Raw genomic sequence first — 27982 nt, forward strand, 5'->3', positions numbered from 1 at the left:
CTCAATCCCAACACACCCATACAGAACACAAATAAAGGTTTATCTATTTCAAAACTCAATTGTTGAAGGAATTATCATCCAACCGTATTCACCAAAAAAAAAAAAAAATTCCAACCAAAACTAATTGGTAAACTGTATGGCCCAAACCACAAGTGTAAAGTAAAATTTGGCCTAGACAAAACAATAGTCATGTATATGAAACATGAGATCGAAAAACTAATTAAAACAAGTGTAGTAGTTCTTCAGTAATGTACTTTGAGTAACTATCCTTCAATGTATATTTCTCACTTGTATAAAACAACATATGATCTGTAACAATTAAGATCAAAGTAAGCAAAACTAAATATCAAAGCACGAACAATACTAAAGAATTTGTACGCAAAGCAGAATAAGGCTAAATTACTTTCACCGAGCAAATGCGAGGCCTTCAAGACCGTCGGGATCGCTAAAAGAACCAATACCAACATTTATGAAAGCAACACACTAAAGAAGAAGAAGAAAAAACAAATGTGAAATGAGCAAACCCTAAGGGCATCATCAATCAAATCAAACAAAAGCAAAGCAAGGCAAAGTAGAGTGGAAAAGAGAAAGCCCTAGAATGAAAAAGAATGAAGAAATTGAAAAGCCTTATCAGTTTGAGGACCGGTAATGAGGAGGACTTTAAGGGAGTTTTGGAGGACGATGCTTCTATACTCTCCATTGTCATTGCGACCATAGCCGAGTACCTCGCTAATGATGAGGAGTTCGGATTAGATTCGATCTGGTACCCAGTATAGCGATTCCGGTTTTGACCCAACCTTTATTGTATTCGGGACTCGGGTCTCATGGTTTAATGTTGTCGTTCATGTCTTTTTCCTCCTTTCACCCTTTGAGTTTGAGTATTGGGATGTCTTGGGCATGTTTAAAACATGTTGGTTGCTAGTTAGCGCAAATTGTTCTTGCCTAGATTTTGGCTTCTTCGCTTGAGCGAAGCTTTTTGCGCTCAACCGAGCTTTGTGATCTACAGTCCTTTCACAGGCCTGCAGAGATACTGGGAGGGTGTTGTTATTCGCTCGAGCGAGGACTCTTGCGCTCGAGCAACGGCCTTCTGTCGGTAAAACTTCTGGAAGTTTGTATTTTGCACTCGAGTGACTCTTCTTGCACTCAAGCGAAGCGACTTCTTATGTGTGGTCGCTCAAGCGACAACTCTTGTGCTCAAGCGACCCTCGCGTATATCAGTTCGCAGAAATACCTTTTTACATCTCTTTTTGATATCTTTTCACTCACAAACCCTAGACCAACTCCCTCTCTCTCTAAAATCCGACTTCTCTCTGTAAATACACCTAGATCTAGAGACCTCTCTACCCTACTCTCTTTGATAAAAAGATAAAGCATTATGTGGGCTCCCATTTGATCAGAATAAAGTCGAGTTTGGACATCTTTGAGGTTTCTCCACTTCTCCTTTGTGCTTCTACACTTGAGGTATGGACTCTCTACACCTTAATATAGGTTTTAACTTGGTTATAGGTTATTGTGTGAAAATTGTGAGATTTGGGGGTGTTTTGAGCAAACCTAGGATTTGGGTTCAAGTTTGAAAAGAAGGGTTTCTATGTGGGTGTTATATAAATGATTATGGGGTTTAGATATGAGGTTATCTTTTGTTAAAATAGTTGATTTTGGCCTTTGGGTTGATATTTGCAAAATGAAAAGCTTTGCCCTAAAATGTCTTGAATGATTGTTTTGTATAAATAATGAAATTAGTATGGAAAATATGAAATTGGGAGAATATATATATGAATTGTGTTGTTGGATTTGTTTAATCACTCACTTATGGGAATTCGGTGATTTATCTGTTATAGAGATTGTATATGTGTTTAGAAATATTGCTTTGCGCTATTGATGGAGGATAATCATGATTGTTGTAGACATTGTATGTGGATTAGGCGAATTGAAACTAATCCCTTAACCATTATCATTGAATATGATGATGAATGATATACATTGTATATGTATGATATTTGGGAGAAAAAAAGAGATGTACTTCATGTTTTGAGGAGGAAAAAATGGATGGATTCCGTTGAACTAAGTTGGCCTATGTGTCTAAGGTGAAAGTCCCAAAAACCATTTGTATACATTGGTGCCGATTCTCGCAGAGGAAATTTTCGTAAAATGGCAAATAGAAGTGAATGTATTTGTGTGATGATTTTATCTGTTGAAAACTTGTGAGGTGTAATCTCTGTTGATGGGTTAAATACAGTGGATGTATCTATTGAACCAAAATGAATGAATTGATATACGAGTTCGGCATAACATGGTTTTGGAAAGAGTTATAAAGATTTTGTCATAGGACAATGAAGATGTGCACCATACTTATATCTTATTAATTCTCATACATTGTGTTAGTATGTTTCTACTGGGCTTTGGCTCACCCTACTTGGGAACCATTTTCAAGTGTTGGGAACATGCCTTCACCAAGGTAGTAGCGTGGAGGGACTTTTGAGGAGCAAGAGTTTCTTTATTTTGTTTTATTCTTTTGTATAGCCACGGACTTAAATTGTATTGAGCTAGGCTCATATTTGTGTAACCAAGCCACGACTTGGAAAGATGAAAGCCGACAGGGCATATGCCTATATGTTTAGTTTCAATTCTCTCAACATTGTAATACATGCTATAGATTTGGAATGAACATTTGTAAATGTATATCGCATGTGTTAACTTTCGTAAACAAACTCTAATAAATGAATGCACCTCATTTATATTATTCTTCCGTTTATGAGTTAGATTTATTGTATTATTTTTGGGGCGTTACATTCAGGCTATGGCAGTGATCGACAATGGAGTTAGTGAGGCGACGATGGGACTCATGGCCGAAACAAAACAAAGAGAGTGAAAGAAAAAAGATTGACGGCGTGAGAGTAAAAGAGACTAGATTTGATTTGGTGCGCAAGCCATAACAGCGATTAACGATAGAGTCATGGAGTCGACGATGGGATTCATAACCAAAGCGAGAGAGAAAGAGATAATGGAGATCGGTGGTGTGAGAGAGACACACACACACACACGGCGACGACAAGGCTAGAGGTGGAAATGTAGATGGCTGTGAAGAGGAGAAGAGAGAAAGGGGCGGTGACGAAGGTGGTGGTGGCAGAATCAGTGACTGAGGTGATGGAGTCGACGTCATCATCGCCGTGTGTGAGGCGGAGAAGAGAGAGAGAGAGTGGGAGAGAGTAGAGGGAAGAGAGAGAGAGAGAGAAAGAGAAATGAGTGTGAGTGTTTAGGGTTTGGATAGTGTATATGATTTACATACCGAAGAGTATAGTGGTGATTTTACATATCTTGTTCTTATGGACGAAGAAAATCAGCGCTTGGACCTTTGAACTAAGAAAATTCGAAATTGGACTTCTCAACCGAGTGTCATTTTTAATTTTTTTTTCTCTCTCATTCTTATTTTTTCATTAATAAATCAATCAATTATTTTTTCTCTCTCATCTCTCCTCTCTCATTCTCTCACATTTTACATATCAATCAATCAAATTTTATGTCACACCCATCTATTCAACTATTTAAAAAAAAAAAAAAAACAACAAGAAGAAATCATCCCAAAATTATTTTCAAAACTTATAACCAAACAAATTTTCAATTTTCAAAACTCTTTTCAACAACTTATCTTCCAAAATACAACTTAAAACTCTTTTCAAAAACTAAACCAAATAGAGCCTTATCCTTTTACTTTTTTAAACAAAAAAAGTACTTGAGTTTTTTTGAATTGGGTTTTTTAGTTGGGTGGCGTTGTTGGGTTTCTGTAGGCCCACTGCAGAGGCTGTAGCAATTATACTGAATTGTTCAATATTTGAAATTTGTCGAGTATGTCATCATTGTAAAAAATTATGTTGATCGGATGATTTTTTACAGGGATGAAGCACTTGATGAGTTCTACATATTAAACGATTCAGATCATCGATGCGGGCTTTTTAATGAGCCCATGGAGTCCCAACAGCTCTCTTCAATCTGATATTGACTGGAGAGAAGCCTCTACCTTTAAAAAATAATAGAAAGATATAAAGAATACAAAATAATTTCAAAAAATGTGATGCTTTAAAAATAGTTACATCTTCTAAAAAAAATATAGCTACTATATGCACATAAAAAAATACCATATTTGATGATAAATATATCCAACAAAAAAGATGAACAATAACACCATGCGATCATTATCTACAAGACAAAACCCCCCTAGCCGTAACCGAGGGTCCTCCGAGCCTCAGTCAGTCCTCTAATATTATCAAACTTTTTAATGAACAAATTCATAGAGAGAAATATTGTACCTCAATCTATAGGGGTGTTGCATATTTATAATATCCAGCAACTTGTCTGGTAAGTAATTTGAATGTTTCAAACATCTTATCCCAAACAATTTCCAGTTGTTTAAGACTAGGGACGAAGCTACATAGGGTCCAAAGAGGGGCAAGGGTGCCCTCACATTTTTTGAAAATTACGCTTTTACCTCTAATTATAAAAAGTTTTTCTTTTAACTCCTTTTTAATTTTCAAATATGTATCAAAATGTTTATATCTCATCTTTGTTTTCTCTTTCTTTTTAATAAATTCCTTATAATTTACCATTATAAATGTTTAATTTTATCAAAATATTCTCTTATAGTTATTTCTATCTCTCTCATTTCTCTCTTATTTTTCTTCACATCTATCTTCTTCTTTTTTTCTTTTTTCATATTTTTTTGTATGCATGTTATTACATTTTAAATTGTGATTATCATTATATTTAGTAACTAAAATAGCAAATAAAAGAAGCATCGGTTAATTAAAACATATCTAAGACACGTAATTTTGACATCACGTTGATCTTTGGTTATTCTATCACCAAATGAAAATTGAATTTGGTTAAGTTTTGTAATTGATATCGCTAAGGATTAATGGTGCCTTTCATGAATCAAAATCCTAGCTCCGCCACTGTTTATGACTCCTATATCAATAAGATTTTATCTATAGATGAGTTTTGCATAACATAAAATACTAATGCAGTGTTTTACGAAGATTTGGCAATTGCTATACACATGATAATCCATAACTCTGTCGCGTGGCTTTGTCTGGATCCACATAATTCTTGTGGTTATTTTTATTCCCACTCAATTGTCCCCAACTTTCATTCTCTTTAAACCTAGTGAAAGAGTGAAAGCTTTCTATTATTATTCCAATAAAAATAATTATGTAATATTGCCTAGCAAGAACGATATATGGACACTAGGACTTATTCTAATAATGCCTAGTCTTGTTAGGACTTATTTCGAAAATACCTAGCCTTGCTAAAACTTATTTCAAGAATGCCTAACCTCATTATGACTTATTCCAAAATGTCTAGCCTTGCTAGGACTTGTTCCAAGAACACCTAACCTCGCTATGACTTATTCTAAGGATGCCTATCCTCGTTAGGACTTATTCTGAGAATGTCTACCTTGCTATGACTTATTTCAAAAAGTGCCTAGCCAAGTTAGGAACTACCAAAATACCAACTTGTTTCTCGGTGAGCAAAATTCGTGCTCCGCCTATAATAAAAATCTGATATAATAACTGCTAATAATATCTCCAAGCTCAATGAATAAAATCCATACTTCATAGATAACAAAAGTTCGTCACAATACATAGTAAGATATCTTTATGTGCAGAGAAATAATACATAAAATTCATGCTCTACAGATAATAAAAATTCAGGATAATAAATTATAGCAATATCTCCATGCCTGAAATAATAATGCATATAAAATTCGCGAAGCAGGTTGTGATTACGAACAGTGTATGTTGTTAAGCAATGAAATAATTGAGTTATGCATTATTTTGAGCAGCCTACTAGGTAATTCACTCTCACAAGCGAGCAATTGAAAACCCAAAATTTTTCATTGTTTTTCACAAGATCTGTTGCATCATTCATTGATCCACCGTGTGTCGTTGACGATCCAGAGTTTGGGAAGATTGGTTTGCGACACACCAAGGGCTATAGGTGTCAGAAAGGTGTGGAAAAAAAGGTTGTAGTGTCACAGTAATGAATAAATGGTGTTAGGGTTAAGGTTGGACAAAGGGAAATTGAGGAGGTCTAGGGTGTCATTGGCGGTAAGAATGAAGGCTAAAGGTGTTGTTGAGGTGTAGAAAGGAGGCTGGGGTATCGCAGTGGTAGGTAGATGGGGCTGGGGCTAGTTAGAAGGAAATAAAGAAGGGTTGGAGCACCGTCGGTAGTAATGAGAAAGATTAGGGGTGTCACGGAGGTGTGAGAAGAAGATTAGGGTGTTACAATAGTAGGGAGATGAGGCTGGATTTGAGGTGGGGAAAAGGGTTGAGTAAGAAGAGTGGAAATAGTAGCATCAAGATGTAAGATTAAGGTATGAAGTGGTTGAAAGAAGGGCTATGGAAGGTGAGAGTGGGGACGAGGGACATTGAAATGATTACCAAAGGATATAAGCAAGAATAGGAAGACAAGAGAAATGTTAAGTTTTCTATCTCTCCATCTCTCTCTCTACATTTTTCCTCTTCCTCTACTAATTCTCACGCCGGAGGGTTCACTGGGGGACTACCCCGTTCCCCTTTGGACTTGCATGCAGGTCATTCGAAAGAATCATCACCCCTAAACCGGAACTTGAAGAGTCTGGACCAGCCCGACCCATCCACCCGGGACGGATAGTATCACTAGTATCATCAGTGACAATTCAAAAAATTAGTCATAGAAAAATATCACTAATTGTAAGTTTTAGCGACAATTTATAAAAATCGTGATCAAAAAAATCACTAATTATCAATTTTTAGGATTTGATGAGAATTAAATCTAATTATTAGAACCTTATGGTACTTTACCTATAAGTGTATGTATATATATATATATATATTTTTTTTTATTTAGCTTAGAAACTAATGATGTGAAAGCTAAGTTGTTTTATTTTATTTTTTATAGTCAAAGCTAAGTTATTTATATCATTTAATATTAACGAATCACCTTTCAAATACATAATTTTGTTGTCGTAAAATAGTTTTATAAACAAAGTTTGTTAGTGCAGCATTTTAAAACAAATAAAATTTAAAAAAAAAAAGCAAGTTATTTGACAAATAATATTTTTAGTGTCTGATTGATGACATTTATGTTTATGTTTTTTAATATATTTATAGAATTTTTGAAAATGTTAAAAAAAAAAAAGTCTAGTATTTATTTTTCTTTTAAAAAAAGAAAATTACCTATAAATCCTATCTTGAGGAATGATGATCCGTTTAATCTCAAGGATATTTTTATAGACCAATTAGTCCTATTAATTTTGGAAAGATAGATTTAATATATTATTTAAAAGTTAGATTTACGGTTATATCCTTATTTTTATTTATTTTTTTTCCTTTTGTGTTAGAAAGGTAAAATACACAATATATGAGAAACAAATTTTGGATGAATTTTATATGAGATTCTTTTTTATTTGAAAAAACATATCAAAAGAGTACAAAAAATACTAAAAATATGAGATTTTCAAACATTTCAAAAGGATATGAGATTCTTTAAATTTTTTAAAATGAGTACAAAAACTCCTTATTAAGTTTTAGACAAATGTATAATTTCAAACTGTAACACTCAAAACAAAACTGTTTGATATACTTTTTTCAAACGTAACACTCCAATATAACACTTCAAAAAAAACTCATTATTATAACACTCCAATGTATTCCACAAAAAAAAAAATTTAGTATATTTTTTTTCTTCCAAATGTAACACTCTTAAAAAAGGATGTGAGATTTTCAAATCATTCCAAAAAGATATGAAATTCTTCAAACCATTCCAAAAGAAGTACAAAAATTTCTTAGTAAGTTTTGGGTAAATGTATAATTTCAAATTGTAAATGTTACGTTTGAAAAAAATACACTAAGAAATTTTTAATATATATTTTTTTGTGTGTTATATTGGAGTGTTACGTTTGGGATTACATTGATTAGAGTGTTACGTCTAGGAAAAATACATTAAGAAATTTTTTATGTGTTATATTAGAGTCTTACGTTTGAGAAAAGTACACTAAGAAGTTTTTTTGAAATGTTACGTTGTTATGTTTGAGAAAAATACACTAACTAATTTTTTAGTGTGTTATATTGGAGTATTATGTTTTTATTCGTAATGTGAGGTTTGTTGCATAAGGAGGGAAAATCCAAAACCTCTATAGTGCGGATTATTCAAATATGTAATTTTCATATTTGGAGAAACTCACTTTTATCTTTAAAAAATTAAACCCAAATGTGTAAGTGACTACTGTTTGTGTAATTTTCATTTTAATGGGACCTCTGGGTTCATAAGAAAAAAGGAGGATTAAACAGATCAAAAGATCATACTTTAAGATTTATTGGTATTTCACCCTTTAAAAAATTGTAAATTTTTTTAATTATTTATTAATTTTTTGTAATGAAATTTTTTTTAATTTCACTTGTTTATATATGTATATATATATTTTTCCATTTCTTCTTCTTTTTCTCACTCTTTCTGATTACTACTCATTACTCATCACCACCACAACCACCATCATTGTCAATAACTTCATCCAACAACTACATCTCTCGACCTCCAACCACCTACTGTCGCCTCCAACCATCTCTCACCGGTGATAACGACCTTTGACCACCACCTTAGGTAACCATTGACTATCATTCTTGATTGCCGGCAACCACTTCCAGCTACCACCAATCACCTTCCACTTGTGGCAACCATCTCCATCCACCACTTTAATTTTTGAATTTTTAGTAAAAGAAATTTGTTATTAATTGGTCCAAGTTGGTTTTTAGCTTTCTATTTAAATAATGGACATTTTACTGGGAAAAAAATTCAGCTTTTAATTTTTATGGACTAAAAAATTCACAAAAAACTGATTTTAAATCAATTGTCAAAAGAGTCCTGCATACCAGTATTATTCCCGTGATTATATTCGTCCCTTCCCACTTGGCTCGGCCTTTTTGACTTTTTATTCTTAGTCATTTATTTATTTATTTATTTTTTGGGTACATATTTTAATTTTTTATTAAGAGTTTCTAGGCTAAAAACTGCTAAAAATTAGAAAATGGATTTTAATTTAAAAAATTTTAAAAGCTAATTTTATTGAAAAGTCAAGGAAGCTGGCCTTCTGTCTTTATTGTAATTTTATTTTAAAACTGATTTGATCATTTTTTTTAAAAAAAAAATTTAGACACTTCTAGTCTAGAAGTAACTAGATTCTATATAAAAAAAATACAAAAATGTCTAAGACTCTTTTTTTTCCACCCCCTTTGACCTCCTCTCTCTCACTCATTGGTTGAATTTTTTTTTTTTTGTTTCCCTTGTCCTCCAATCACTACCTGTCACGTGTGTGTGGGGTGGTGAAGTGGTGATAGAAGGGGGTCTCCATCACTCCACTAAAAAATAATACAAAATTAAGGATATATACATTTGCTAAAGGCAAACAAATATATTTCAAATTAACATGGTGAATTGTCAATAATGGCCCTGTTTGGTAGAACTGTGGAAAAATGATTATAGATTATAGCTTATAGCTGTGAGCATAAGTTGGTAACCTGTTTGGTGCAGCTGTGAGATTATAAATTTAAGTTGCAGAATAGTGTTTGGTAAATAAGCTGTAAAATAACTTTTTCTGTATAATTGACTTTTTTGCCCTTATATGATATAAAAATGATAATTTTGTCATTTTTTTTCAATTTTAATTTTAAAAAATTATTTCAGTAATAAAAGTTAATATAATAGTATTAATTAGTATAAACTAATATAAAAAAATTGATACACTTGATAAAAATGTAATAGTAGTATTATTGTAATAATTTTTTTCCATTATAAATTAATTAGTATCAATTAATTTCTTAATTAGTATCAACTAATGGCTTAATTAGTCGGAATTACTACTAAAATTATTAATTAGTATCAATTAATATTGATAATTAATTTTTATTAGTATCAAATAATATTAATAATCAACAATTTTTATTACAATTAATAATATAACAATTGTTATTTCTTTAATTTATTATTCTTTTTCATTACAATTAAATTGTGTAATTTATTTAATAGATATAAATTGCACAATTTATTTCAATATTAATAAATTATTTTAATTATTATTTTGATTAATTTATTTTTATTTCAATTTATTTTGTTCAATATTATTTTTATTATTTTGTTTTCAATTTATTTCGTTTAATTCAGTTTAATTATTAAAATTAAATCTGTGATGTCATTACATATTATTTTAATTAATGTTGTAATATCAATTTATTTCAATTAATTCTGTAATGTTGTATCAATTTATTTCAATTAATGTTGTGATGTCATTGCATATTATTTTATTTCAATTAATTTTGTATTAATTCAATGTAATGTTGTAATATCAATTTAAATTAATTCTGCTTTTATTAAAAAAATTCATTACAATTATTTTATTTTATTTTGAAATAAATTATTTTTCATTTTATTTTGAAAAGTAAATATTAATTCTGAAAAGTAATTTTTTCTTTTTTAATTAACATTAATATTGATTTTTTTCTTTTTTTTTTTCAATTTATTTTCTAGGGTTTGAAAACCCTAGCTCCGGTAGCACAGATCAACGGCGGTTTGGCAGATCGCGATGGCGGCTTTGCGATGGTTCAGACAGAGCTTCGTGATGGCGACGACAGCGTTGAGAGATCGCGATGAACTAAGGCTTCGCGATGGTTCAAACAGAACTTCAGGCGGAGCTTCGCGATCGCGATGGCGACGGCGACGACGGCGTTGACAGATCGCGATGGTTCAGACAGAAAGATAACAGAGCTTCGCCGGAGAGAGAGAGAGAGAGAAGAATAACTATTCGCCGGGAATCGCCTGGGCCATTTGTGTGAAAGAGAAAAAATGAGTGATTTTGGTTAACATACCTGGCACACTTGTAATTAGATTCAAATGGGAAGGACATTTTAGTCATTTTGACCCAAGAGTGATCAGCTGCGCGCATAAGCCGAATTCATAAGCTCCCTTTGAGTTGCTTCGAATTTAAGCTGAAATTTGGCTTAAATTAAGCCATAAGCTATCCTCATAAGTTGTATCAAACACCGCATAACAGCTTAATTTAAGCTAAAAGCTGCTTTAAGTTGAAATTAAGTTTTACCAAACACCCACAATGTTGTCTAGAATTGATCACCTAGAATAACGAGTCCGAATCCTCTACAGTATTTTCTTACTGGGGATTATGTAGTGCTATTAAAACCACGTCGTTTTGCATTTTTTATTCCTTTTTTCCACCACAACTTAAGTCCCGAACGAAGCATAGTGAAGTCGAAAGAGGGAGACGACGAGAAGAGTAAAGCGACGGATCGGAGAGAGGAGAACGACAGCGAGCGAGTCCGACGGGTCACCTGTTAATGTACGAGATATTCGTTAAAGGAAGATACAGGGAGAATCTCAGCGGTGAGCTTGGCCATTGTTGACGTGTGAGATCGAATTGAAGCTGTGGTCATACCCACAACCATGGCCAAAACAATAGTTGATGATGATGAATTTGACAAAGCCAAGACTAAAAAGCTTTGTTTTTTGCTTTTTTATTTGGGTTTTTGTTTTTTGATGTTTTTCTAGATGGATTTGTGTGTGTGTGTGTGTGTGTGTGTGTGCGCGTGTGTTTTTTTTTTTCCTGGTGATTTTTGTGAGGTGGGTTTATGAATTTTTGGACATTTGAAGTGCTAAAATTGAAATTATAAACATAAAGAAAAACACATTTCCAAATCTCTAAACTCTGTCTGACCCACTTTGCCATTGAAGTTGTTTAGCGAGAGGTTCATGATTTTGATACCAAACAGATGAGGAAAATTAGATGGGGGAAAAAAATCAGCAATCATGGGGGGGCTTAGCGGTGGTGGGACAAAACTGGATGCCAGTGAGGGAAGGCGGGAAAGGGATGCCCGTGCCAGCACTGGCTTGGCTGCCGTTGATTGTAGGGTTTGCAAAACTTATGAGGAAGGAAGGAAGCTCTGTTTTTCTTTTCCTTTTTTTTTTCCCTTCTTTTGAGTGTGTGCACCACAATGACTTCATTTTGGTGTACTATAGGAAACATTACAAGAAAACCACTACAGAGTATCCATGGCCCTAGAATAACACCAAGCGCCAAATATTGGGGTCATTTAGGAAGTGAGATTTTTGCTCAATTTAGACTAAAATTCACAAAAAAATAAAATAAATTAAAATACTTAATAAGACAAAATGTCATATCAAAATCATAATCATTTCACTTTTTCTTTCACAAATATTATATTCAACTATAAAAAAATTCAATCATTTTTCTAAACACATAAATTTTAACTTATTAAAATGGCCAAAAATTAAAATAATCTACTAAAATAGTAACTTCCCAAACACTCACAATATGTCATACATTTCTGCTGCAAAGATATAAATAAAAAAATGACATTTTAATAATGGCATTAACAACATCCATTAAAAGTTTGACGGATAAATGTAGGAGTTGTTTGAAATATTTTTAAAAAGTCATTTTGATTAAATAAGTCAAAAAATTGAAGTTATTTGGTGTTTGAGAATTTTTAAAGAAGTCAAAAAAAAAAAAAATTGAATTTTTTTTGCCTTTAGTGAGTTTTTTTCCCCCCAAATTATGTCAAATTTTATTTTTTGAAATTTAAAATGTAAATTTTATTTGAAATTTTTAAAAAAATTGAAAAAACCAAAATAAGACCCCAAAAAAAAAAAAAAAAACTACTATTTAATGCTTATTTGTCTTCTAATTTTTTTTAAAAAATTTTCTTCTTATTTTTCAGTTCTTCTCGTCTACTAGAATTTAAAAACCAAAATATTTTTAAAAAATTTAACAAAAATTCACTAAAAGCAAAAATAAACCAGCAAAAAAATACCCAAAAAATAAGTGAAAATTGGTGATAAATCCAATTTAGAGAGTGTTTAAGGCATTAGATTCAATGGATATTTTTTGTTGGTAAAATGTGCATACTTTGTGAAATAGTTTGGTGAAAAGTCCTGTAGGACATTTTGTTTCTAATTTTACTCTTGGACCTTTTTTTTATTTGTTTGACTTTTTGTTGACTATTTGTTCAAATTTTTTACCCTATCTGTTTACTTTTTTAACCTTTTTAATTCAAATTTCTCTCTGTTCAAATATTTGTCTAAATAAAATTCCATCTATTGAAATTTAAAGAGTGATCTGTTGAAATACTAAGCCAATTTTTGTTGTTTGTCTATTTCTTATCTGTGCATATTACATACATACATTCATATATACATATATATCTATATCTTTCTCTTATTTGTACAAATATGTGCAAACCAAACCCTATCTGTTCAAAAAAAAAAATTATCTATTTAATTTTTTTATTTGTTTAAATTTTGAACAAATCTGTCTTATCTTTTTTTAAAAAAAAAAAAAAAATAGTTATCAATTTATTTCATCATCAACATCAACAACAATAACCATATTTGAGCCAAGAAAAAAAGAGGAAAAAAAATGAAAAAGAAAAAGAACTTGAAAAATGAACATGATTTATTAAAATCAATCTGTTGAAATTTATCTGTTAAAAAATTCTTATCTGTTGAAACTATCTATTGAATCTTTTTATCTGTTCAAAAAAAATTATCTGTTAAAATAACAATTCAACAAGTAGTCAAAAAAAATAAACAAATAGATTATTCCTGATATATCTGTTTAACAATTCAACAATTCAATTATATTTGTGTGAATTTGCAGCACTATCTGCCTTATTACCATTCTTAGGATCTGGATCTAAAACATCATTGAATTTATCTGTGTGAGTTTTTTTCTCTTTTCTTCAACAATGATAGACAAGAATCATATGCAAGAAAAATCAACAAACTGCAGATGCAGATATGTTCTCTCACTATGCAAGAAAAATCTATTTAAATAAACATTCAACTTCTTATTGCAGATTATGCAAATCCTCAATACTCTTTTCCAAGAAGATTATCACCACTGGTAAATTGAAAGAGAACGATTATAAGGTCCTTCTTGCTCTCTTTGGTTAAACAAACAACAAATTTCTTCTGCAAATAGTATAATAAATGACAAAAATACGAGTGAAGAAAAGAGTAAACAGATTGTGATGAAAAAACAAAAAGCAGAGAATAATGAAACTAACAGTGAAAGGATAGAGAGATTTGTTGATTAGAAGGCAAAAGTATGAGTGTTGGAGCGGTATATGCATTTTTCTGCGAAAGCTCTAAGTGGGTGACTTCAAATGGCGATGGTGGCATATTGGATCAGATTCTGGAGTTCTCACATTTTAGATCTACCATAGATCTAATAGATCTGGAGCCCTCACATCTTAGATCGTCAGTGGCGTCTCCGTTGTCCGAGAAAGATACAAAGATAGTAAAGACAGTGGTGGTGGTGGTAGTGCGGTAGATGTGAAGATGGTGAAGACAGGTCTATTTTCAACATCGTGTCTTTAGCCTCATAAGAGGCAGCACGGCGGTGGAAGCGTTGTTGCCGGATGTGGTAGAGGAGAAGGGGAGACAGAGAGAGAGACAGAGAGAGTTGTGGAGGATTGCGAATGAGAAACAAAGATAAAAATGGGTTTTGGTGAGGGTATTTTGGTCATTTTATTAGAGTTTGTCCTTATGAAAATAGGGTGTGTTTGTTTGGACAGATTGGATAAGGGAGATTGTAATCCATCGGACTGTTAGTATTAGGATACATTGTCCCCAGACTATTTGGTTAGACTGGATTTATATCTTATACTTGTTTAGTCATGAGATTAGATGTCTGGATTGAACTATTTTTAGTGAATCCAATATTTGGTTGGACGAATTGGATAAGGATAAATGTCCAAAAGACTATTTTACCCTTGTAATTTATAATTTTTATTTAATATATAATTTTAAATTTGTAATTTATAATTTAACAACACTAAATTTTTTTAATTTATAAGGCCATAATTTTTAATTTATTATTTTCAATTAAATTAAATTTATAACTTATAATTTATAGTTTATATTTTTTTATTTAATATATAATTTTAAATTAACAACATTAAAAAAATAATTTTATTTAATATATAAATTTAATTTTTTAACAACACTAAAAAAATTATAAGGCCATAATTTTTAATTTATTATTTTTAATTAAATTTAATTTATAGTTTATAATTTTTATTTTTATTTAATATATAATTTTAAATTAACAACACTAAAAAAATAATTTATAAATGTTAAAAAGACTATTTTATCATTTTTCAATTGTTTATGAAGTAATAACATGAGGGTAAAATGAATATTTCACACATTAGTCACATGGGATACCAATCTCATAGAAATAATTGTAGGACAATCTTCAGTGTATTTAAATAAATTAAATTCTGTTGTATACTGAACAACAACCAGAATATAAAGAAATAAAGGAAATGAGAGGATTTGTTTGATTACAAAAAACAAACTCAAAATAAAAATAAATAAATAAAAACAGATTTTATTTTGTTACAAAAAATAAAATTAAAATATGATTTAAATAAACAATAATAACACTGAAAATAAATTAAATAACTTACTTGATTTAATTTTTTCGAATTATAATCTGATCAAGTCCAGTGTTTGACACTGTGTCCTTAAGACAGATTCGTCCTCTCCACGGTGTTTTTAGAATTCGGACGTCTATCTCCCATGATGAAATGATCTACTACAAACAATAGCAGCACTACAAATTGTTTGCCTTACGAACACACTAAGTGTTTGCACTCTTTCTTTTAGAAATTAAATGCAGCAAAATGCAGAGATTTATAGCAGAGGATGGAGTACGAAAATTGGAGTAAAATCCAAATGGGAGGATAGTCTATTTATAGATGTAAAAGTGGCTGCTGGTTTTGAATTGAACATGTATGAAACCTGTTGGTTTTGAATTCAAACAAATTTGAATCTGTTACAAAAAACGGGAAGGGCCTTGTTTGGATGTACGTAAAAAACCAGATTAGTTTATTTCGGGAAGGGCCCTGTTTGGATGTATAGTAAAACCAAACCAGTTTATTTTCAGTTTAATTTGAATTCTGGATTTTATTTTATACAAAATAAAATTAAATTCAAATATTTTTGATCCAAAAAGATTAGTATTGGGCCGAACAAGCCTAACCCAACCTCACACCATGCGTCCAAGCCCAAGCCCAAGCTTGCTCGACCGGACGGCGGCGGTGTGCATGTGGTGATTTTTGGGTCCAATGGGTCTGGCCCATTTTGCCCATAACCTCTCCCTCTAAAACACTTGGGTACCCCTTGGGGCACACCCCAAGTACCAAACCCAAGCCTTATAAACCCATTCAAAACTTCCCACAAAATCAATGTGGGACAAGCCATTTTACAACCTTAAGGAATTTTCACCAAAATTCGATTTCCATGGAGCACACTTTGGTTTCAATTTCCCATTCACTCGGTAATGGTTTTGAGCAACCAAATATACCACGTGAATCATAACGCAGCATAGAATGCGTTACCACTTTGACCTGTGAAAATCGATGCACGGGGCCCACCTAAAAAATAGACCAAACTTAGGAAAAAATTCTAATTTTATCCAAAATTTTATAACCATTTCCAACAATAATCTCACCTCCCCCTTAGGATACAATAATCCCTCATGAGGAACTAATAGTTCGACGGAATTATTAATCCGGAGCAAAAAAATTGAACCAAACAATGAACTATTAGTCTGAATTGGGATGTTCTAAATAAGTGTATTTTTTGACTTTTTATGAAATATGGGTTGGGTTTGAAGTGATGTGATAGAGACGCGATGTGACTTAAATAAGATGATATGATTTAAATAGGATAGTGATTTTTGACTTTTTTTGAATATGCCAAACTTAGCCTAATAGTTCAATCCTATAAAATAATCCTAATGTTTTAGAGTGTAGACCTCTGGACAAAGAAAGTTTAAATTTGAATTTATGAACTAAGTGTCCAAAAAATAATCTCTAACGCCCACAAATTGTTTGCTAAAAAAAAAAAAAAAAAAAAAGGAAAAAAACACGCACAACTTCTCAAATGCGTCAATTTTTTTTTTTTTTTTTTTTTTTTTTTTTTTACACACAAAAAGTTAATAAATAAGTAAATCAATCACTATAAAAAGGCATCCCAAACCACCTCTCATCATAAAACAATTAGGAGGCAGTATATCAAAAATAAATAAATAAAAATTTCTTGCCTAAATAATCATTGTGTTCCTCAAGCTGAAGAAAATTTCAAATGTCATTCCTCAAGTTTCATTTCTTTCGATTGGAGATCTGTGACTTTTAGAAGTAACCAAACATAGTCACCGTTTGGAAAGGTGGGTTAGAAGCTTTTTTGGTTATTTTAGTCACAAAAGACAAAATAGACTATTTTAGTCACAACAAACAAAACATCACATCCAACCCATAATCATTATACTTTTCTCTCATAAAAAAAGTCAAAAAGTCAAAAAGCCCTTCCCAAACCAAACTTTTTAACCCATGCTAAAATAACTAAAAAAAACCAAAAAATCAACTCACTTCCCAAACGACACCATAGTCAAACCCTTTAACATAGATGATAAAAAGTCAACTCCGTCAAGTAGACAAATGAAATGATGTTAAAGTGGATGGTAAAACATGTTTCAAAAAAATATACTATCGGTTTGGCTGAAGTTTTTGAATAAATTTTTTTAAAAATTGAATTTTTTAGTTTTTGTATTTTTTTTTATTTTTAGTAAATATTTTTAAATTTTAAATATTTTTTTTTTACTTTTTTAGATGTGCCTTACTTAGATATATCTAAAAAGTAAAAAACTTGTGAAAAAATATTTTAAAAAATTAATAAATACATTTGATATTTAGTAAATTTTTTTAAAAAAAAATTCACAAAATTATACATTTTATGTGTGTTTATATTAGGTGTATCTAAAAATTTAAAAAAAAATGCTTAAAATATATAAAAAAAAATCAGTAAAAATAAAAAAAATGGAAAACAAGAAGTAAAATTTTATGAAAAGTGTTTTTGAAAAACCAAAAATAAACAAAGCGATAAGTATTTTTTTAAAATGTGGAAGATAAGTGAATATATATAATGTGATTTTAAATATTTCAAATGTTTTTATTTTTTAATAAGATGTTTCAAACAGAATTTATCACTTTTAATGATGGGCACCATTTATTGTATCTGAATTTTAAATTTGAGTAAAGTTTTATTAAGAAAAAAAAGGAGAGAAATTATAAATCAGTATAAAATATAATAAGACAAATAAATAGGAAGTGAAACTTTTTTTATGCAAATAAATCACATCAAAAATTACACCCTCACTTCTTGGTAAATAAAATTTTCACTTCCCACTGTCTTGTAATTTCACAAAAAACAGGGGAAAAGTACCGTCCAGTACAGAGTAAAAAAAAAATTATAAACACATAGATGCAATTTGTGGTGTTTGGCAAGTAATTTTGGGATTAAAATAACCACAAAAAATAAAATAAGTTATTTTAGTTACAACAAACAAAATATCACATCCAACACATAATTATAACACTCTTCTCTCAAAAATAAATCAAAAAATTCTTTCTAAACTAAGGCCTCGTTTGGCAAGAGGCTATTTTAGTCAATTAGCCAAAAAGTTACTAAATTAGTCAAAAAGCCAACAACCCATACCAAAAAGTCAAAGATTCTCTTTTCTCTCTACTTTTTACACATCTTTTCGTAATTAGTCAAAAAGCCATCCCAAACATACAAGTTTTTTTCACCTACCTTTTTAGCCAAATAGCCAAAAAGTTATTAAATTAGCCTGTTCCCAAACGAGGCCTAAGCTTTTTAACCCAAATTAAAATAACTAAAAAAACTAAAAAGTTAAGCCACTTCCCAAACAACAATGATTCATCCCACTAAAAATATCACCACTAATAGCACTAATGCATTAAAAAAGTAAAAAAAAAAAAAAAAAAAAATACAACTCCAAAATCAAAACATCACATCATTAATGGCAAGACCCACTGCCACATAATTAGTGGGAGCACTAATTAATGCTCCCAAGCATTTTTCCTTCCCAAATGAAGGCTAAGTAAGGTGTACGTAAAAATTTGTGGGGGGGTACAAGTCCATATGTTTCTGTAAAAAAATTTCTTCTGCCCCATTGGGCAGTAATTCCCCTCTCCCCAAAAAAATGATAAAAATATTTTATTATTATTATTTTTACTCCACAAATTACTGCTAAATCATGAAATGGCCACAAATATTCACTACTTATAATATTCTAGGTATTACGTTTCCGATTGCATGTAATACTTGTAAAAATTCTAGTTTTGTTTATATAAATTAAGCACATGTCGATTAATCGATTAGGCTAATCAATAAATACACTAGACTTAACTCAATTGATCACTTATATAAACTTATTGCCGAAAGGTCATTCGTAAATTTTTGTCAGTAGCAAAAGATTGATTATTTATTCATGTGAAGTGTGGGTTTGCCTCTACATGAGAGCAAGATACAACATCAGGATTTCCTCTTAACTTGCAAAACAAACAAGACCGTTGAAAGTCTTTCCAACTTGGTGAGAGTCAAGAGAACTTTTGGACGATCAAGTTAATAACTGATCAAGAAGAGAAATAATAGAGGAAATTGGTTGTTATTTTTCTTTTTGTGTGTGATGGTTCACCTCCTTTTCTAGTAGACACAAGTTTCAAAATGTGAAGTATTTCAATACATTTTAAAATTCATGTTATAAATATTCACTACTTAGTTTTTTAGACTAAACAATGTTGATTATTTGAATAACATGTTCTTATTTTCGATATGTATTTCTGATCGTTAATTACACATTTTATTTAAATGAGACCTCCGATTAATAAAGAACAAAAAAACATGAACAAAAAACAAATTAAGAAAAAGACATATTTTATTGAAATTGTAAGGATTTAGAATCCTTAGATACAAAAATACAATAGTTGGGTTTGGAATCCTTTACCTAATGCTTGTCATTGTACCAGATGCTTGTAGTGTATTACCTCTTGACTTCTTCTTTTTTGTAGTGACTTCTTTAGCTTTTAATTTTTTTTTTCTCTCTCTCTCTGTGATCTTCTAACCTCTGATTTTTCAATCCCTTGATTGTGTGACGATCCCTTATATTTATAATGGGTCATCTAGGTGATAGGAAGGCCTCATCCTCAATTTGATTTTCAAATTTCAAATTGAATAATAATGCCATCTGAATTTTGAATGATAGCGCCATCTGAATTTGGGTACAACCATATCTAATTAACTGTATTGACCATTTGGATTTCATCATGTTTGGTATCCTTACTGTGGGCTCTACAAGTGTCATCTTTCGTAGAGTCCACGTGTCACTTAAGTATCTTGAATAACGTCGTTGTGATATGACGTTATTTTATTTATACACTTCAACTGACCAAGTTGATCAATTTAGGAAGTGATTAGCTACAATAATCCTATCATAGGCTCTTTATGTGTCATTAATTGATTGACCGTATTTGAACATAAATTTGGTAGAAATCTATGTGCTAACAAGTGTTGTGAATGCTCTCTTAGGCCGAAATCTAACCATTCATTTGGTTTGTCAAATATCGGATGATCTAGTTTTGATACGCATCTTTTCATCCTTTGTTTCATCGATACATATTTAGGGGTTGTTTGGGATGACCTAAATAAGTGTACATTTTGTTTTTTTATGAAAAGATGTACAGAAAAGTAGAAAGGTGATGTGATGAAAAAAAATAAAAAGATGAATTATTTTATAGTAGCCAAACTTACCCTTATTTCACTGAGCTCCTTTGATCCATTTTCATATCCGACATGTTTCTTGGGGTGGGCCAATGTCGAATTGCTTTTCCCAAATAAAAGGAAAAGAGCAAACTAGAAAATATAAATAGTACTAGTTTGGTGATGTTTTTATTTTTTATTTTATTAATTTTTTAGAAACAAATATACGTTTAATAGCTACTTTCGTTCCAAGAAATTGACGATTTAAAAAAAAATATAGGTTTGTTGAAACAGGAAAAAAAATGTGTTTTAACTTATTTTGAAAATAATTTTCATTCTTTCTCACTCTCTTATACTTTGGCAACCTGTCCATCTAGTCACTCGCTTACTAACACTCGGGCACTCCCCATTCGACAACCCCTGATACTCTTTCCCTTTGACAATCTTCTTCTGGCCATTTCTGTAACCAAAACAAAAACGTTTTTTATGAATAGGAAATGTAGTATTTTGTAAACAAAAAAAAAATGTTATACGCGTGGTGGCTTTTTGACTTTCGCAGGTTATTTTTGTAATTGTGAGCGTGTTAGTAAGGATCAATCAGTCCTTACAGAATATTAATTACCAACTAATTATCAGACGATTGTGTTTTAGTTCTTTCAGCCTCAATGAAGAGGACTTTTACTAGTGACTTTGTATAGAAAAATTAAGTAGACAATAACTAAATGAAAAACAATTATAGCATTTCATTAAGTAAAATGAAAAGGGGTTGTTTGGCATAGACTATATAATCCATCTTTTTATCTTTTTATCTTTTTTCCATCACATCACCTCTCTATTTTTCTGCACATCTTTTTGTAAAAAGACAAAAAGTGCACTTTTTTAGGACATCCCAAACCAACCCTTAAAATGATCCAAATCAGTCTCGTAGAGGTTTACAACAACAAACTACTTGAAACTATTCCTACGAACGAAGTGCAGTACAAGAATTTGAAGTACAGAAATATAAAGGACAAGAAATGTAAAAACTAGAAAGGAAATAAAGTAGATAAAACTAGTTTTTTGAATTTGAGTCTAGGGGGGCTTTCTAGGGCCTCCTCTGCTATTTATATTTTTAATGACAACCGTCGAACTGCATTTCTAACTGTCGAACCACTCTTCCATGGTCGCTGATCATGTCACCTTATAGTTAGCTCCACTATGCCATATCTACAGTTTGGTTTCCCTCCTGATTTTGAATTTAAATATGAGTAACCGTTGAAGCCACTTTATCTTTCATCTCTTTACTGATCCAGTGCAATGCAGATCTACAAAAAACCAATACTAACTGCCACGTGATTATGATTGAGAACTTGAATTGTTTTCCTATATTGCCCTTGTCCAGCCACGTGTTGAACTATAATTGGCTTATACAAAATATGTAACTAACAACGGGACATACACGATTTTGTTGTTTCTTGACTAGAAAATACCGCTTGAAAGTTTGTGAGCATATCTGACACATTTTATAAGGTGAGTCAATAGTCCTTAATGAACAGATGTGGGACAAATTTATACCATTCACACTTTCTTTGCTATATTTATGGAAATATGTTTTTATTTGTTTGTTTGCTTGTTTTTATTTTATTTTTGTTGCATAAAACATGAACAAATAAGATGTTTTATTACACACATATTTTTTAAAACAAATAAAAATAATTAAAAAAATGCAGTGAGTTATTTGGATGGGGAGTGAGCAAAGAATGAGAGTGGTCGCAGAGGCGGGAGACGAAGGAGGGAAACATTATTTATTTTTAAATGAAATTAATTTTTTTTCTCCTCAAATTTGAAAATTATTAGTCATTTAAAAAAAATAAAAAACCGTTATTATGCTTTTAATGTCAAGATTTAAAAAAATAAAAGTGTGGGTGTTGATTTTTGACTACACAACGAAACATGAAAACTCAGCAGGAGAGCACCAGCAGAATAAATTAAGACCGAACAACCTACTATAAAAAGATAAGAATCCAGCGGTGGTTCATCCACCCAGGGACATTCCGACGATCAAGTCAGTAATTATCCCTCAAAGATAGCCAATAGTACTTAACTCACTAGACAGAATATAAAAAGCATACCTTAGACCCACGGGGTGCCTCACTTTTATAGTGGTCAGTGTCCAACTTCTCTTAAAAGTCTTACTTCATGGGACTCTATCCTTTACAAGGATAACATCTATCACAACTCACACTATTCAGATTAAGATAAACTTTCTCATGAGTCTCATCTCTATCCCAATAGATAGATTGATATAATTTAGGATTGTAGTCACTACAAGAATCTGTACTTTTCGCGACCACTTTTCGCGACCAATGTAAAAGTTGGTAGCTAAAAGTTATCTTTTGGCGACCAAATATTAATTAGTCGCAAATGATCATTACTTTTGGCGACCAAATATTATTGGTCGCAGAAGGTTATATTTTGGCGACCAAAAAATGACTTGGTTGCAGAAAGTGATATGTTTTTGCCGACCAACTACAAATTTGGTCGCGGAAGGTCACATATTTTTTGGCGACCAAAAATTTGGTCGCGAAAAACTTATTTTTAGCAACCAAAAAAAATTAGTCGCCAAATTAATACTTTTAGCGACTAATATTTTAGTCGCCATTGATTGAGATTTGGCGACAAAAATATTTTGGTCGGCGAAGGTACCTTTTCTGCGACTAATATGGTCTTTTGATCGCCAAAAGTTTGGGGGAAATGAATATATTGGCGCCTTTAGATATATCTGTTCCTCTCACACACAGATTCCAAACCTCACCCTACATGACCTCACCTCCCCCTTTCTCTTTTCTCACGCCTCACGCCTCACGCCTCTGTATCTCTTCTCTCTCACGCCTCACGCTGCCCTCCTCTCTGTTACTAGAGCATCACCGCAAGGGTTAGATGAGCACAACGCAAGGGTTGGGTGAGCACACCGTAAGGGTTAGCACCACCGTCGCTTTGTCTCGGGTAGGTATGTCCTCTATTTCGCCCTCTCTCTCTTTCTCTCTCTGTGCGTGTGTGTGTGTCTCTCTGTCTTCCTCTCTTTGTCTCCTTCGATTTGGGGCTAATTATTTTCTTCATTTTGCTCACTATTTGACATTAAACAGGGGAATTTGGGGCTTTATTGGCATCAAACTGGAAAGGGTATGACCCTCTCCTAATTTCTTTTTCTCATGTTTTTTCTATTACTTAAGGGGATCGAAAAGGCATTGGTAGCATTATGTAATTGGTTTTTATTGGACTAGGATATGATTTTGAATATTGGTATATTAATTTGGGATTTGATTCCACAGTTTCTTTCTCTTTTGTTCTTTTGGTGCTACATCAAGTTTTTTTTTGACCTTTGATAATGATCCTTTTGATATGTTTCCTCATTCTCACATATATTGGGTTATCCACTAGTTCATTGGTCAAAATTTTGGTCAAATACTGTGGCAATTTGTTGAATTGATTAAGTTAATTTTTCTTTTTAGTTAATGAAATCTTAGTTTCAAATTCACACCAATTCAGGGTATTCGAATTCAAGGCTTGAGGGTTTTGATTAAGAATTGGATTGAAGGCTCGAACCAGGTTCTAAAATTAGAGCTAAAGCTCATTTACTGTGTCAACTTTTCCCCTTCCTCTTGTACCTTACCAAGAAGGGAAAAAAATCTAGAAAGAAGAGAGAATTGTTTTGTACTATGCCTTGTTACTCATGCCTTGTGTTTGTCTTTGTTTATATGTTTAGAAGAGAGAATTATTTCAAGATTTGGATCCACTGTTGTCGAACACTTTTGGTACTATCACTGCCCTCTTGCAGGTATGCTTTATATTGTTCATAATAATATTTTGTAATCAGTTTTTGGCCACACAATTGATGTTTGCTGCAGTGTTCTACATTAATCACTGGCTAATCTGCCTCTCAAAGAACCTACCTTAATTTTCTTTTCCATTCATAATTTATTTTACTAGAAAATGCTGTTCGTCTTAGCTTTTCTTTTGTCTATCAGACATAGATTATGTTCCTTTATACAGCACAGCAAACAAGGGGTATATGATGTGCACAATCTCACAGAACATATCTATTTAGCTATACAGAGAAAAGATATGATACAGCACAGAACATATCTATTTAGCTATACAGAGAAAAGATAGAAACACAGGATCACATAAACATGATGTGCACAACATCAAACTAGTTAGATCTTTTCTTCAAGAAATGGGTCTGTTTTTATAGAATGAATGTTTTTGGAGAGATTTGAAAGGGCAGGTACAATCTCACAGTTTTTTCATAAACACACATATCTCACCTCATCTGTCTTGTTGTCCCGAAATATTCATAGCAATTAGATCATGGCTTCAGGTCATCAAATGATCAAACGGTTGGGATTGTTTTGAGGTAGAACGACAAAGGGGTTCTTCGTCCATCAAAGTAGGGATATGATATGTGTGAAAAGGACTACAATTCAAGCAATGATGTATTTGTCTATCAATATGTAGGAAACAATAGAAAGAACCACAGGAAGAAGATACATCAACTTGTGGTTATGCACTAGGTCAAACTTGTTGGATCCTTCTTCAACAATGGTCTCCAATTTAGGAACATTGGATGAAGGTTTTTGGGGAGAGAAGAGAGGAGATGGAAACTCAGGAATGACTGTGTATTTAATAATGGGCAGCCTTCTTGTGTTGAGTTGGGTGAAGTAGTGAAGGTTAGGGTGGCTGTGTGATCTCATTAAAGTGAGAATGGCTAATTGGTATCCTTGTCTGTGATACAGATCAGCCACAGCTGCGAGCCATAGCCAAGGCCACAGCAGTCAAGGCAGTGAAAACTAGATAGCTGCAGCCAAGGCCACAGTGATAAGGCAGAGCAGTTAAGGCCACAGTCTAGCAACCAAGGCCACACCTTAGCAGCTAGCAGCCATAGCGAAGGCTGCAGCTCAGAACAGACAGAGCTGCCTCATTATCTAATTGCATTGAAATCTATTAATTGGGCAGTTTTTGCAGTCTTGGCTTTTTTTACCTTTGGGTAATTTTGCATACTAGGTATTTTACAGTGTTCCACATGCATGCTTAAGCTTCTCACACGTGGTTATGTAATGCATTCTATTTTTAAAATGTTGACTTACATATGATCGAAAGTCTGGATATCTCTTCTTTTCCCTTTTGTAGGTGCTCTTTCATACCACTTCTTATGAACATTCTGCCTCTGTGAGAACATTCACGGACACGTTGTAACTAAATCTATCACGGGGGGATGGATAAGTAGAAAGTGCTTGAAAATATCGATTTTATACAAGTTCTTTCATGAGAAGTTGAAAATTTCTATATTTACCTTTGATGTTTTGGACATGTTAGATGAAAACTATCAGTTTCATCAATAAGGATGCAAAGTGCTTAGTCACATAACATAACAGTTGTTAGCAATGATATTGGCTAAGAGGAAACTGGTTATGGTTCCCAACACTGACAAGTCTGACAATACTTGTTACACCGATTTCTCTGGGGCTCTTTACATATTGAGCATTATTTATCTCTCGAGATTTTTCATCCAGCTGGGGGTTGGATAATGTGAGATTTCTTTGGGTAGATCTACAGTGTTCAAATATAGAGGTTATGTTATAGACTTAGCAAAAAAATATAGAGGTTGTAGAAGTTTTATAGTTCCTCCAATACTTCTTATGCTGTGAGCCTTGAACTTATTCCTGCTGCTGATACTTGCTGCACAACCCACCTACACCTGCAGGATGCCAGTGTGCGAGGCAGGGGCATGTGGGAAGTCATTGGTTGATTTGTCCTCTCATTTTTTGTAGGCTCACTTGAAAGGGATTAATTACACCTTAATTATTTATGTTTCTTGTTCTGCAGACAAGGCAAGCCTTTACACCAGAGCAAATAAATGAAGCATGTTATGTTGACATTAATTCCAACAAGGCTGTCTTTGACAGTTTGAGGAATAACCCAAAAGTGAACTATGATGGGAGGTGCTTCGCTTACAAGGTAAATCCTAATCTTTTCACCTGGAACCCTGGCAGACAATTGAACTTCTGTGTCTTCCCCAAGAGTTCATAGATTGTTACAGGTGCCTGCCCAAAAAGCTTCGAAAAAAAGTTGTCTTTGTGCTGAGAATTTACTTGGTCTTTATTTGATTACAGTCCAAACATGCTCTGGAGGACAAGAATCAACTACTCATCCTAATACGTAAATTTCCAGAGGGCATTGCTGTTATTGATCTCAAGGATGCATACCCAACTGTCATGGAGGATCTACAGGTTTGTGTTACCGCCTAAAATAATAGCCAAATACTTGCATGGACTTTGCATTATAACCTTTAATTTTCGTTTTTCTTGGAGTTTTAGAGCAAAATTTGTATTTTCTTCATAGGCTTTGAAAGCTGCTGGTCAAATCTGGCTGTTGTCGAACTTCGACTCGCAAGAGGACATAGCCTATCCAAATGACCCTCGAGTGCCAATCAAGGTTGATGACGACCTGAAACTGCTATTCCAGGGAATTGAACTACCACGTGATATGATTGACATTGAGAAGAATCTTCAAAAGAATGGGATGAAGCCCGCCACAAACACTGCAAAAATCTAGACTACACATTAATTTGTCATTAGCATGATCCGTTGAAAAATAATGGTGGATCTTATTATTTTATAGATATGATAGGTCCTATATTTATACATATGGTTCGTACGTAGGAGGTAAAAAGAAAGGGGGGTAAATATTCATGTATCATTTTCTTAGTCATCAAGCCAAGACATACTCTCTGAGGATGAACTGTCTAGTACAAAATTTGACTCCATTTTCATTTGGCAGACTTAGCTCGAACAGCATTACACTCTGGTAGGGGCCTCCCCATCAACCATAACTCAGTTGTATCCAATTTGCAGTCATGTGTGAAGAAATTGTTTCTCTAGTCGATGATAAACGTATAATTTTTATGCTAAATGAAATATGTAGTTTCGAATTATTTGCGGATGTAAACTTATAATAGTTGCTGACTTTAATTAAACAGGTTCAGAAATGGTTGATATATGTATTTTGTTGAATGTTGATGATTCAATTTATTTGTTGGTTTGAATGATTTCTTCTTTTTACAGATTATATTGAATAAATTGGATGAATTATTATAAATTACAGGTTTATTTTGTTGGGTATTGGCGACCAAAATTTGGTTTGGTTTTTATAGTTTTGGCGACCAATTGATTAGTCGCGAAATGTCACAATTGGCGACCATAATTTTTGGTCGCGAAATGTCCCAATTGACGACCAAAACAAATTTTGGTCGCAGAAT

At 32.4% G+C, this 27982-nt stretch overlaps 1 protein-coding gene across 1 annotated transcript; it reads left to right on the forward strand.

Moving 5' to 3' along the window:
• Positions 1-608: 608 nt before the first annotated feature.
• On the forward strand, positions 609-27723 carry LOC114291083 (transcription initiation factor IIE subunit beta-like). Its single transcript, XM_082904661.1, has 7 exons — positions 609-763; positions 23811-23847; positions 24214-24273; positions 24431-24502; positions 26551-26682; positions 26838-26954; positions 27067-27723. Exons 1-7 carry the CDS (start codon positions 609-611, stop codon positions 27277-27279), a joined length of 786 nt encoding a protein of 261 aa, XP_082760787.1. The 3' UTR covers positions 27280-27723.
• The last annotated feature ends 259 nt before the right edge of the window (positions 27724-27982 follow it).

This window comes from Camellia sinensis, chromosome 14 (genome assembly GCF_055761805.1).
Source record: "Camellia sinensis isolate YWXY chromosome 14, ASM5576180v1, whole genome shotgun sequence".
Classification (NCBI taxonomy): Eukaryota; Viridiplantae; Streptophyta; class Magnoliopsida; order Ericales; family Theaceae; genus Camellia; species Camellia sinensis.